This window comes from Eretmochelys imbricata, chromosome 8, assembly GCF_965152235.1.
Source record: "Eretmochelys imbricata isolate rEreImb1 chromosome 8, rEreImb1.hap1, whole genome shotgun sequence".
Lineage (NCBI taxonomy): Eukaryota > Metazoa > Chordata > Testudines > Cheloniidae > Eretmochelys > Eretmochelys imbricata.
In genome coordinates, this window is record NC_135579.1 from 76,642,359 (window position 1) to 76,657,135 (window position 14,777).

The following is a 14,777-nucleotide window of genomic DNA, read 5'->3' on the forward strand; positions in this document are numbered from 1 at the left end:
GATAATTTAAGCATTATACCCAGATGTATAGAAACTCTTTCCTTAACTTGTGTATTAGATAATTTTAACATTAGCTTTAATAAAAAAAATCTGCCTCTTTATAAGGGGTGTGGGAAGAAGAGTAACTGTCCAGGGCTGTGGAGGAAAAGACTGAGGCAGATATACTCCAGACCTATTTTTGTATGACAGTGTTGTTTCTTAACTCCATCTCCTGACTGCCTCTCATTTCAATCTCTTTCAAATTAATAGAATCTCTGCTCTCTCGAATTTCTGTAATGATGCCAGCAGCAGAGTAAAAATGGTTAGGGCCGCTCAACTTTATCTTTGCAATCCTGTTGCCAGCACCACTGACAGAAGATTTATTATGCAGATATGATCACAGGGATCACATCTTTAACCTGAATAAATGGAAAAAAATACAAGCAGACACAAGGAAATGTGGGCTCAGTAACCTATTTGAACACCTGGAAGTAAAGAGGTAGCAAGCTACAATGGGGGAAATTTTAAAATTTAAAATATATTCTGACATTTATAAATGAGATTAACCAAATACAGTATCTGGTGCTTGATGCAATAAGTTTCAATTTGCAGCAACTAAGACTTTTCCATTGTACTCATGAAAAAGGTTCCCCTACCCGCACCCCCAACTGGATAAATTACACCAAAGACACTTAAATTAAATATGAAAGATTGCATTTTGAGGATATGACTAATACAGGGAAAGTAAAGATCTCTCTTAAAATGTGCCCTGGAAACAGCCAGCTGGAGAAAGACCCATAGGGATTTGTGACAAGAAAACACTTTTCCCTACAAAAGGAATAGCAACATTTTGAATATGGCGAGTATACCTAAGTATCTGAATATGGCATAAAAGAACAGTAATTAAGGGAAATGGATATCTTAGAATAGTGTTAATGAACAGGTCATAACTTAGGGTCAATGGCTTGAGTGTCACTACTAACCTATCCAGTTACTTGATGGATGTGGCCTATGTAAAGTAAGTTTGGGGATCTCTAGTTCCAGATGATTAAGTCTTCACATTACAATTGTTACTTTTTAGTGATCCCAAAAGGAGATCACAAAGTTGAATGATCAGAGAGAATGAATGACTATCCAACCTCGAGATAAAAGTCCTTCAAGGTCAAAATACCATGGCAGGGCCAGTGTTTGTGCATGCACATGTAAGCTTTCAATGCTGCTGTTGTACCTGTTCTTGAAATAGTGCACTTCACTTTTCTAGTTCAGTCAATATAGTCTCTCTCAAAACACTAGACTTACTTATTTTTGTATGTTTTAAAAAAAAGAATGCTTTATCGTTCTTACAATGCCACTTACCCAGGAATGAGATGAATAGAAATTTCTAGAATCGAGTCACCTCCACAAACACCAGCTTAGCACAACTGGGCTACGCAGCTCCAAAGACAAATTAGGAGATCTTTAAGATGTACTGCACAGCTTGGAAGTATCTGGATGTGTATTTTACAGACCTGTTCTGTCACACCAACTCTGGACAAGTCAAGCAACACTGTTTCCTATGTAATGTGTATAGGAATATTTCCTCAGCACCCACTGCAATTAGTCCATGAAAAGTTTAACAGCACTCCTGAAGCGAAAGGCAAGGGGACAAATATCTGTAATTCCCAGTTGTCCATCTAGAGCTGTGCAATCCACAGTATTATTACAAGGTCAATATATTAGACAATGGCTTGCATGTGGAAGTTTCTCCAAAATCTGCATATTAACTTTACTTCACTTCACAAGTTTATAAGACGATTTTTAAACTTATTTTGCAGATGTAGTTTGAAAACAGGATTTACAGAAAACATTGCAGATCCATCAACAACACGAAATTAGCAAGGATACAACAACAGGTATGCAATTAGGACTTAAAGTTCTGGTGTAAGAAAAGTGACTGCTAGACATACAACTTAAGATTTTTGATCCTTAAATTCATGTACTGCAAAAGCAAACAATTAAGTCAAGTTCCATTAACAACTTTCTGTCATTACCTCGTTCCAGTAACTTCAAAATTTCTGGAGAAATGAACTGCTAAAAATGAACAAGTATAAAAATAAGTTTCACTAAGCCAGCTGCTATACATTTTGTCTTTTCTTGCTTGGGTCTCTCCTTTCTTCTTTTCAATTTCTGCTTTTTGCCACTCTTTTTTTTCCTTCACTCGTCTCCTTTTCCTTCATTAATGAATTTCTTCTTTTATAAGCCACAAACATCTTCCCTTCCCATTTACCTTTTAATGACTTTCATTACTTCCTCACTCCCTCGGTTTCCCCTTCCCTCTTCCTCCCCACCCATCACCTCTGCCACTCTTTCAGTTGTACTGTAGATAAGTTTCTTGTGGTGTGAACAAAAGGGATACTCAGGAGTTGCTAACGAGGTAGGGATAGAGCAGGGGTTCTCAAACTGGGGGTCGTGACCCATCAGGGGGTTGCAAGGTTATTACGTGGGGGGTCATGAGCTGTCAGCCTCCACCCCAAACCCTGCTTTGCCTCCAGCATTTATAATGGTATTAAATATATTTAGAAGTGTTTTTAATTTATAAGGAGAGTTGCACTCAGAGGCTTGCTGTATGAAAGGAGTCCCCAGTACAAAAGTTTGAGAACCACTCTGATGGAGCACTGTAGTAAAGAACCAGCGGGACTTGGTTTACAGAAAAGCAGAAGGAAACTGCTTTCATCCTTGTCAAGTACATTAAAAAAAACAAAAAAAAGAGGACACCCAGTTATGGCAACTGACAAGAACTAAAACACAGTAGAAAAATTCATGACAGGAGTCAAGTTTCCATTCCTCTGGCTTATACAACAATGCACTTTTTAGGACTTGGCAAGTCTCAACAGCTACAATACAAAATACTATGGAACAGCAAGCACTTATCATGCATCTTTACTGAACTCAGCATCTGTGCAGGCACTCATGCGTCACACTGCAGTTTTTCCACAGAGGATTGGTATACTGGGAATACATTTTAACACAACAAGGATAAAGGTATGCACAATCCCATTCTTACAGCCTCAGAGCCAAGCATGGAAAAGAAACCTGAAGTAAGGTTCAATACTTAAAAAGAGCGCCCACGTTCAAGCTGAATGTCAGACTTCCAGGTTTAATATTTGCATTTGCACCCTAAGATCTGAAATTACTTTAAATAATGAAGGGGAATTATTTAATCACAAATTTGCTGTGATACTGTTTGCTTAGAGACAGTCTTCTGCAATACTTATTTAACACACCATCACGACACTTGTTCTCATTTGATAAGCTATCTTCACAATAAAAGAGCAAGAAAGTTTATTTAAATAAACAATTTGTTGGAGAAAAAAAAGATACACCTGAAGGGACTTACCTTCTACCCTTATGCATTTCTAACATGCCCATATTATCTACACACCAAGGTGACTATCTGATCTATAGTTTTTAAAGCCCCTAGTTAATAAAGTTTTGACTTGTGCCAACACCAAGCCCTAGTAGAGTACTTCAGTGCTGAAGAATGAAGAATTGCAAAACATCACAAACGCCTGTGTCTAAAAAAAGGAAATTAAACAATGCCATTTGTATTATTTTTCATTTAATTACTTACTAGGTAGTTTATTCTGGTTCATCATAATAGGTTTTGTCAGTTTGGGTTTCTTGATAAATGTCCCACCAGGTTTGTTATATGGCTGCTGTATAATTTTTCTCTTTATTCCTCTTGCAGCAACTGCTGCAGAACTGGGTTTGTTATGATAGTCAACAACAATTCCAGGTCTATGCATCCCTCCAAAGTCTCCCATATGCTGGAAATTTGTGAAATCAAGAAAAAGTATTAGTATATGAAATCAACAGAAACAACACAATTGCTACATGTAAATATTTATAAATACATTTAAGCAGATAAAAATCTGCATTCTGGAACAAAACACTGCTAAAATAAAACACATCAAAATTGGGTGCTTAATGACTTTGTTGATGCTTCACTAATAGATTAAATGTGCACCTATGAACTGGGTTTCTGCTTATTCAGAACCATTAGTCCAGGCTATGAGTATGCCTATCAGAATTCATAGCTCAGTACACTTCAGCTCCTTCTCTTTAGATTCTCTAGTTGATATGTCTGTTCTTTTTTCTGGCGAGAAAGCCATCCAAGTTCTTTAGAACTCATCTGACAGTCAGAAAATAAGTTTTCTTTGTGGGTTTAGGACAAGGAAATAGAGATGACCATCAAGATTTTTCTATTTTGATGGCAACCTCAAAGCATAGAAGTTGTCCGGTGTGGACCACTGACTACTGGAGAACACCCAACATACTCTAGTAACTTTATCCTGTCAAGAGGATTTAAGACAGCGAACCCAGTGAATTTAGGACTTCTTTAAAAAATTGCTTTTAGGGGCAAAAACATCCATGCAAAGCAGAACAAGTCAGCAACAGGGACAAGGAATTGGGCTAGATGACAAGTCCGTTAATTCCTTTCTGTCTTGTCTTTGAAAGAGACTGTATAATGTACAGACATCTGGGGAGTTGTATCTGTGACAGTCAATTCTTTGGAGGCAATGGAGTAATCTGAAGAGGAGGAACCAAGGCGTAACAGCACAAAACTGATCTCCTATTTGCTCATTTACTTGATTAACAGAGGGTAGACAGGAAAGCCCACCTGACTGGACGGATGAATCAGATAAGCAGAAATACCTGTAATGTCACGAAAACAAAACTAACGTTTTACTACTCAAATTAAGAGTACCTTACAATCATTTAGAATAACGTACTATATGAAAAAAAATATATACTCATAAACAGTGAATATATTTTAAACACACACGGCTGGAGTATAGTACGTATTTTAAATAGGTATATTTACAGTTTTAAAAAAATAAAAGTCCATGCACAAATTCTCAAGTAATTCCAATTTATCTATTTAATTATCAAGGTACTACTACAAAGGTATCTAGCACATGTGTTCATACTGCATGTATTTAAATTTGATGTGAAGTACACACTTGAATAAACAGTCTTTCCAGGTGATCCACATTTTTAAAAGCAAATATTTCCATCGTCTATTAAAGGTGCAATGCATTTTACATATGGAAAGTTGTTTAGCTTTTATATTGTCCTCAAATAATTCCTTTATGAAGGGTAAAACTGATAACATTAATTTTTAAGAAAAATTTTAGATAAAAGTACTCTACTATATTTTTAGACAGAACTTTTAGCTCGGAAACAATTCTAAAAGGAGGGCATCTGAATTTAAAACCCCACCACTTTCAGTTTGACAAACAGAGGGATATAAAAATTAGACTCTCTTTCAATTAAGCTACCTGTTAGTTAGCAGCTATGTGTAAGTTTTCTGTGCTAAATTGATTGTGGCAGCTATATTACTTAAGAATATTGGGTAAGTAATCCTTTTTAACAAAAACAAAAAACAAAAAACACACAGGCATTTAGAAGACCCAATACAAATTATTCTCATCTACATTTTAAGCTACAAACAAGCTATATAGTTTACTATAACAAAACTGCTTCATAAAGAAACATGGTATGTTTACAAATTTTATAAGATAGTAAGATACCTCTAAGGTATAGGCAAAAAATGTTCAGTAAGTGAACTATTTGCACGAAAAAAAATCAAAGATGGAATTATAAAATTAAATTAAAGAGACACCATCAACTTAAATATCAATTCTGTCTGGATATTTTTCCCTACTGTTATAACATCTCAGATTTAACAAACTGAAAAATGTAGAGATGTTTCTCCAATCTTTCAGCTTTTGTACTTTGTGCAGTCAGTTTCCCTATTTCCTATTTGCCTGGCTCTTTTACATAACATGGGAAATGTGTAAGTACAACAAAATTGGCAGAGGTAGTGGATAAGTAGATGTCGTATATGAAACTCATTTTAATTCCTTTTAAGATGACTAGATTTCAAGTTGATGACATCCTTTTAAACAATACTTTAAATTTAAGGAAAACCACTATAACTGCTTGCCACCTACCTTTGACATTTCCGCCCCTTTCCCCAGATACAAGTTAGAGTAAGAACTAAGTTAAAAATGAGACCTCCTGTTTGGTCAAGCATGTGTTTAATAAAGAATTAGCTAAAATTTCACCTGCCCATATGAAGACGAAAAAAAAAAAACAGTTTTATGGCATACACAGCCTAACATTTTATTTTTACATATACATTGCACCTTTAACCTACTCAAAACTTCAAAAAGGTTCAAGTTAACCTTTTATAATTATCCAAGAACTTTCCCACCAGCAAATATGCTAGTGTTTACAAGGAAAAAGGCAACTCCTTTTAACCCCTTTTAGACCAAACCTAGTACTTTTATCTTCACCTTTCAAACAAAAGGAGAGATTTAACAAAACCTTATCAACTAATCTTATATTGCTCTTTACTTCCAAAACAGAGGGTCTCCGTACTTCTTCATAAATCAACTTCAAAGGGATTACCAGGCTGATCAACTATGACAGTTTGCTTGGTCAGAAGTACACTGCGATGAACAGTGTATTAGTTTTAAAGCTGTGGTCTTGAAAGGGTTTAAAAGAGTGACTAGTGAAAAGAATCTGAAAAGATTCTGTACTTACTCCTCGGCCTCGGCCTCTGCCTGTTGATGGTCCTCCAAAAGCATCATAGCTTCTGCTTCCAAATCCACTTTCAGGATAAGCAGGCGTTCCTCTCCCCCGAGAGCCTACAGGTGCAGGCTTCATATGGGGTGAAGAAAAACTGCTGTAGGAAGAGTAACTCTCTCTTCCTCTGTCCTCCATAAACCCAGGCCTCAATTTTGAACGTGAGTAAGGTGCTTCCCAGCTAGACCCGCCCTGGTTTCTACCTCCGAAAGAGTCAAGGCTATTCCGGTAGGAGCTGTCAAATCGACCACCATAACTACCTCCGAAGCGGCTTTGTTCGGGTTCATTATAACCATAGCCAGATCTGTACAGATCTCGCCCACCCAGAGAAGACCCGGAGTCATAAGACTCATAAGGTCCAAACCTGGAAAAGTTGCACAGTGAGGGAAAAAAAAAAAAAGTAAGCTTACTAGTGTTATACATTTCAAAAGACAAGTTATCAGTTGACATTTATCAACTAAAATCAATTTATACTATACTGGTTTGTACGGTTGTGTTACTGTTTTTATCTTGATTAGGGCTGGGCAATTCAAGCTGTGACCAGATAGAACACTATCTGAGCCATTTTCTGTACAAACAATTCTAAAGTTCAGTATGTCTGAACTTTGTTCAATTTAATTTCTCAGCAGTATTTACTAAACATTATTTGAGCCCAGCCCTAGTCTCAGGAAAATAATCACCTGCAGAAGCTCACAGGGTAGTCAAACTGTTTCTTTTTCAAAGTCATGCCTAACATTTTAACAATTAAACAGCATTTAAAATGGCCTATTTTCCCAATTGAAAATTAAGCTAAAATATATTTAGTATTTATAATACAACAGAGGTGATTTTTACACCCCCATAGTTTTACTTTAAAAAATAGAAAATTAGTGATCTATAGTTCATTTGTATTTTTGGACATTCTTCTTGTAAAATTTAAAATTTTCCAGTCACAGAGATCATGATCACCAATACCCCTTCATCTTTTACTTGTAGACCATTAAGTCTAGCAACTTCAGCATTTGGAAAATCTGTACAAATATGTACACATTACACATGGAGATGGTCCATGGGAATCTCAAGGTAGAGTGATAAGTAGCAGAACTCTTTAGTTATTCACTGGGGTTTGTTTTGTTTTTAGTTTTTTGGGGTAGGGAGGAGGCGGGGCAAGGAATCATTATCATCTCTAACCACATTGGGAAAGGGAGCTCATTAGTCTCCCCAGAGAATTAAAATAGGGCAATTCCACAGAAACTGGGAAAGGGAAGCCCTTTACTAACAGAAATACAAACTAATAAAATGAACTCAATTGCTTCCCATGTCTATGGTAACATGAATGCCTTCATTTTAAATACATTAGTCTCAGAAGATCCAAAACTACACACAAAAATGACACTATTTACAGAAACAGTCCATGCACAATTGCAAGGTTTTATGGCAACAGACATTTTAATGTGTTCAAGTCTCCTGTCAACCTCAATCATATACAGATTACTAAATGGTAGGTACATCTTATTCCTGGATCTGTGCACATATTTTAATTGATCATAAGATTTATCATTTGCAAATCCTAATATTCATCAACTAGTAGTCTAACAAAACTGCAAAGTATATTTTCTCTATTCTCCCTACTTGCCTAATGGCATTTTCTCTATCCTCCCACCTGTCCTTTCCCAATGGCACTGCCATGCCTACATACAGTTACCATACAGTAGTCCTGCTACCTCCAGTCGAGGATTCAACTGTGCAAATGAGGACACCAACAAGTTATTTACATTTTCTTATAGTTTTATTTTGTTCCAGTTGAAACACTGCTCTTAGAAGCAAACTACTCTGCTCAGGATTTTAAAACCTGAAATAAACCAGTTGGTATATACTGTATGTGTAAATTTAGCCTGAAAGAGTATCAGGAACACTTGAGTATTAAATATGCAACACTGCACCAGAAATTTTACTTTTAGACCAATCCATTTTACAAAATAGCCCAGAATACGCAATTTTGGTGTAATTAGTACCTGCCAATAAAATAATCTGGACATGACTTTAAGTCATAATACCAGTGAACATTCTCACAGTTTACATTAGAATTGAAGGGGTAAACATAGATCCTAAATGTTCCTTGGAAATGGAATGCTGATTCCATTCTTAGACTCAATCTAAAGCACTGAACCAATTAAAACATTTTAGCTATAGACTGCTAAATTAAGAGACATTAAACCAGTCTAAATTTACTAATCAGGTACAGACTGCTGAAAGTCACTAAATAAAAAAAGAGCATTGTAAGTTTTAGTTAAAAAAATAAGTATGTCATTATGATTGCAAGAATTATCCACAGAAGTATTGATTTGGACTGTCAAGATGTCATAGCATAAGTTTTCCAGTCTTTATTGAACATGAAGACTTATAGAGAATGGAACGCTATATATATATATATATCACACAACATGCCTAAGGAACACTTAAGTTGGAAAAAGATATACTTTAAAATTTTAACTGGATTTTTAAGTTCTTGAGACAACTGAATGATTATTTTACCTGTTACCACCTCCTCCTCCTCCTCCACCACCTCCTCCTCCATGACTCTCCATCCCGTAAGATTGATTTAGATAAGAGTCCATGGATCTTGGGCCACCATAAGCTCCATGTCCATAGTCACGGTCCATTTCTTAAAAGAACAAGAAAAACATTTAATAGAAGTTCTCATTTATTTTGAGAAACAGGTAAAGTAAATCTGTGCTATGATATCCATAGAAGATTTGGTAGAGCATGCAGATGACACGCAGCTCTTCAGCTTTTTGATCAAGACTGTATTGTGTAGTGTCCTTGCCTGTCAAAGGCTAGTGCTTGCATGACAGTCAGCTAGGTTCACTCTGGGTAAAATGGAATTATTGCTGGCTGTAGAAAATACCTGGAATATGGCAATGACAACCCCATTAAAGGTTGGTCCACCCTCCACTTAGAATTTTTCAAAGGAAAACATTTTACAAAAATCAAAAAGATGTTAACTCTGTGGACCACAAATTTATCCAGCTCTGGGACTAAGAACCTGTTGTCATACGAGTGATTTTTAAACGACATCAAGTTCTATGTTGATTGTTACAGTGACCTCCATATCATATCGTTTGCAAACCAAAATTAATTCTTGCTACCTTTGCTGTTCTTTATTTACACACAAATCATTTTGCCTACTTTATTTAAAATCAAGAAGTAATTTAGCTATTAAAATGAAATTTTATTGAACCTTTTCATGTTTACACTTTTTCATTCCTAGTTTGGGTGGGAGGGGGATTTCGGGAGAGTCAAGACCAGGTAAGTACCACTTTGGCTGTTCCCAGCCCTACCACAACAGGGGCAAATGCATAGCTAAGTTCCCTCTAAGCACCGTGCAGGCGCTCAGGGCTGTGGCGGGGAGAGATGCCCCTCCCCAAACCTGCCGCAGTTCCTCTCCCCGGGCCCCGACCCAGCCACAAACCTCCTGCGGCCAGGGGGCAGGCGCCCCTCCCCCAGCCCCAACCCAGCCGCCCCTCCCACGGCCCATCACGGACCTGCCGCGGCTGGGGGAGAGGTGCCTCTCCCCGCCAGCCCAGGTGCTGCTGTGGGAAGAGAGAACTGGAGGGGGGTCCTCTCTCCACACTGTCCCCCTGGAGAACCCCACTGCACCCCAAACCCCTCATCCCCAGCCCACCCCAGAGCCCACACCCCCAGCTGGAGTCCTCACCCAACCCTGCACCTCAACCCTCTGCCCCAGGCCTGAGCCCCTCATCCCTGTCCCCACCCCAGAGCCCCTACCCCCCCGCCCTCTGCCCCAGCCCTGAGCCCCCTCTCACACTCTGAACCACTCAACCCCACCCCACCACATGAATTTTGTTATGTGCACCAATATGGAGGTGATGTGTCACACATCACCTCCATATTGGTGCACATAAAATCCATTCTGCAAATGCGTGGGAATAATTAGAGGGAACACTGATGCATGTGTGTGTTAGGGGACAAAGGAGAGAGGGTCAAGCTGAGGCAAAAATCAATTATCACCTCAGCTGCTCCTAGGACAGCACAAGTTATATGTAAACTTTTTTTAAAAGTAAATGAACACCCTACAATAAAGCAATATTCCAGAATACCACTGAAAACAGAATAACATCAGCTCATTCAGATTATTAATTTATTTTAAAGCTCCTTAGAAAAGTTAGCCTTTTAGACATAACACCTGAAAAAAAATACCTAAAAATAAGTTTTAGCTTGAAATTGCTATTGCATTATTTTCTGGTTTGTTTTTTTTTTTAAAACACATACACAAAAACACCTACAAATCTGCTGAGCTAATAAAAAGCTCAAGAGTTCGCGAATGCCTAACTGACGTCATCCCTAATGGAGGCCTGCCCTTTCAAGGCATTCAACATAAAATTAGGGAGTACTATAAATATATTTAGAACCAAAAGGACGAGCATCATTTTCATGCACAGATAACTGTGAAGAATAAAGCCAAAAGAAGCAGGGACAGAAAAAGAAAGTTCTTGCTAACACTGATTTGAAACAGCTAATGGAAAAGAAGAATCTTTTTGTGAACAATTTCAATGCCATCCTTAAAGAAACTATCCTTTTTTTTTTTTTTTTTTTAAAGTTTAAAAATCTGAGCTAAGGGACTCCACTTGACTGACAATTCCTGTATGCAGTGTTGTTGTAGCTGTACTGGTCCCAGAATATTAGAGAGGTAAGGTGGATGAGGTAATATCTTTTACTGGACCAACTTCTGTCCATTTCAGATGGCAAAAAATTTGATATCTTGCCATTTTACAACCAGAATTGCCTATAGTAATCTTAAGTCTTGGTTGTGCAACAGTCAGTCCAATGTTTTCTGGCAAAAATTGTGTGTTAAAGTTGACTTTGTCCCTTTTAAGACCACTGTCCCTCAATTAAATCCAGAAAGTCACACCTCTGTGACTACAGAGCCCCACTCAAGTCAATGCCTCATCCATCCATATGGATGAATTTGTGGAATCAGGGTTTATGTGCACATAAAACATTCAGGAACTGAATGCAGACATGAGCATATTTAATATGTGTAACAGGTAACATTCAGGTATGTTCTAGAACATGTATGCATCTAGTTCCATTTTCTTTCCAGACTAAAATGAAATTGCAGATTACAGCAGTCTATGTATTTACATTAATTTACTATAGTTTTAATTTATTCCACAAACCGCTCCAAGTTTTTTTTTACTGTCTCTTCATAATTTCAGACCAGGCTATAGATCCTTGAAGAGTTACAGCAGTCATCAGTCACCCTTTAAAAAGTGCTTAGAACTGGCTAAAAAAATTCCATCAGAAAGAAACTTGCCAAAAGCTCAAACCAGACTTAATTGTTGAGAAAAAGGAAAAAGTCCATATACTGTACTATATGCCGTTTGTGTCCTCTATTGCCATCTACTGGACATTTACAATTTAACTTTCAATCCACACTGCTCTGTAGGGTAGAATTGACCCAATCTGGATGCAACCATGGGTCACGCATCCCCTTCTACAGCATACCTAGCAAGGATTAAAATCTGATCCTATACACAAGTCTGTAGCATCACAACTGATTTCTTCTAGTACTTTTTTAAAGTGTTCTGTTTTATTTTAACTAATACAAAGCAAAACCATTTTAGAAGCATGTTAAAGTTAATTCTAATGATATGATATATACAACTTGCCACTATCCCTCATTCCGAGAGAAAACTGATTTTGGATTCACTATAAAAATAATTTAAAAATAAATAAATAAATACCATCCAGATCTTTTATAGCACTTTTCATCAGAGAGGTTTTAGAGCCATCCCACTTGGTTAATGATTTTACTGAATGTTTTAATAAATATTTTAAATGCACATTTAAAAATTGCATTTTTCTTCCACTGACAATGCACTTTCTACTAAAAAAAATGAAAATTACTAAAGATGGGCATTTTAACTTAATATCAAGATGAAAGATTTTAAACTGGTTATTCTGGCTTCTCTAAAAGATAATCAAACTCTGGATTTATTGGGAATACATACGTACGTACAGCCAAAGGCTGAAAGACCATACCATAGGAACTGCCACACTGAATCCCAATCTTTTAGTGGATTGTTTATGTACTGAAGCATAAGGATTTAGGAAACCTATATTTTTTTTTTAAAAAAGCCATTCTAATGTAAGGGTGGATATAGTTAATGAGACTATTGATTTCTAATCCTTTTTTGAATCCTTATCTCTTGTCCTTGTACTTCTTGTAGAAATGAATTCCACACATTAATTATGCATAAAGCTGCGAGTCTGTCACAGAGGTCAGGGATTCCATGACTTCCCGGGACCTCCATGACTTCTGCAACTGTCGTGCAGCTGATCGAGCAGCTGGGGCAGCCCAGGGACCAGACACATGGGCTGCTGCTCCTGCAACCCCAAGCAGCTTTCCCCAGGGGATGCCAGAGCAGCAGCGGCCCAGAGCAACAACAGTGTCCCCAGGCCGCCCCGCCCCCTAGCAGCCATGAGGCCTCAGGCTGCCCCACCTTTCCCCAGAGCAGGCACAGCGCCCCCCAGGCCGCCGCCCCCTTTCCGCCGGAGCAAGCGCGCCCCCACCCTTTCCCCAGAGCAGGCAAGGCAACCCCCAGGCCACCCCCACCATTCCTGGAGCAGGCACAGCGCCCTGGAGCGCACTAGAAGCACCTAAGAGTTAGTCAGGAGTGTTTATAGTACAAGTCATGAACAGGTCATGAACGGGTCACAGGCTGTGAATTTTTGTTTACTGCCCATGACCTGTCCATGACTTGTACTAAAAATACTTGTGACTAAAACGTAGCCTTAATTGTGCATCCTGTTAACACTTATTACTTTTATCACTTAAATCTGTGGCCCCATTTTTAAAACCCTTTTTCATAATACAAGAACAAGGTGCCTTCTCTGAACCATTTATTATTTCAGATCCCTTTCAAGTCCCCTCTTACTCAAGTCATCTCTAAACTAAACAATCCCAATCTTTACTCATATGGAAGTTTTTTCCATGCCTGTAAAAATGGGATGACAACAAACCCTGCTCTATTTCTACTATATCCTTTGTGATGCAGAGTAACAAGAATTGAGCACAGAATGCCAAGTAATGTCATTCTATTTTTTTCTTTCATTAATTCCCATCCTATTCTTTGAGTATCTCAACATTTTATCCCCACCCACCCCCCTTTTTTTTTTGAACGAGCAGAGGTTTGCATTGATATGTCCGCGCAGACACTCAACACCTTTTCCTGGCTGATTACAATTAATCTGGATCCCGATCATGTGTACAGCTAGCCCGCATTATACTCATTAAAGCGAATAACCTTGTTGTTATCACCAGTGACTTCTCAGCCAGATCGCTTTGGACTGGCTTTGCTGCTCACACCTGAAACTGGCCCGCTGTGTCAATTCACACCATAACTGCAAGGGAATGCCTGGCGAGCCGCAGCTGGGAGCTGGGGCGGGCGGGCCAGTGGGAATGCCCTGAGGCTGGGCTGCCACGAGGCAGCTACTGCTCCTGTCACAAGCTCGCCCCCAGGGCCCCTCACTCCCCTCCGGCCGCGTGCCGCCCCCTGCACAGAGGCTGCAGGTCCTCAGGGCCCGCTCCCGGCTTCCCGGGCACAGAGGCGGAGCCGGGGGCGCCCGTCGCCGCTGCACGACACAAAGCGGACGCTGCCATTTTGAGACAGAGGCGGGTCCTGAGGAGGAGGCGGCGGCCGGACTCTCCCCTCGCTCCGGGGGGGGGCGCCCTCACCTTCCCCGTAATCCATGGCAACGGCGGCGGTGCCCTGTGTCGGGATCGGTGGAGGCCTCCTTGGGACCACGACAGCGGCGACCCCAGCTTCTCTCAATGGCGCCTTCGACAACAACGAGGCTGGGCGGGGCACTGGAGCGACCCCACAGAGACGTCGGTCCTCGATTGGTCACGTTAGGGACGTCACGTGACGACCCGTGGGCGTGAAGACCATCGAGAGGGCATAGAAATGAAAGGCAACGCGGAGTGGAAGAGCAGTGGGCGCCGCCATGTCTGCTTCGGGCATCGTTCTTTAGGGCCATGTAGGTCACTGGCTGACTAGTCGGCGGCCGTTTTGGCGTCTGGTGGCGGCCATGTTTGAGTCTGGCACATAGCCTAAGAGCAGGCCTTTGTTTATTAAATCACTTTTAAATGCAAAAGAATG

General features: G+C 39.4%; 1 protein-coding gene across 1 annotated transcript in view; it reads right to left on the minus strand.

Annotated features, from left to right (window-relative positions):
- The window catches only part of ZNF326 (zinc finger protein 326), a 36,595-nt gene extending 22,094 nt beyond the window's left edge, over positions 1-14,501 (minus strand). Inside the window, exons 1-4 of the mRNA XM_077823653.1 lie at positions 14,354-14,501; positions 9,127-9,256; positions 6,571-6,976; positions 3,590-3,785 (exon numbers count right to left, since the gene is read on the minus strand). Coding sequence (XP_077679779.1) covers positions 3,590-3,785; positions 6,571-6,976; positions 9,127-9,256; positions 14,354-14,369 — 748 coding nt within the window. The 5' untranslated portion in view covers positions 14,370-14,501. The remainder of the gene's footprint in view (positions 1-3,589; positions 3,786-6,570; positions 6,977-9,126; positions 9,257-14,353) is intronic.
- Positions 14,502-14,777: the final 276 nt, after the last annotated feature.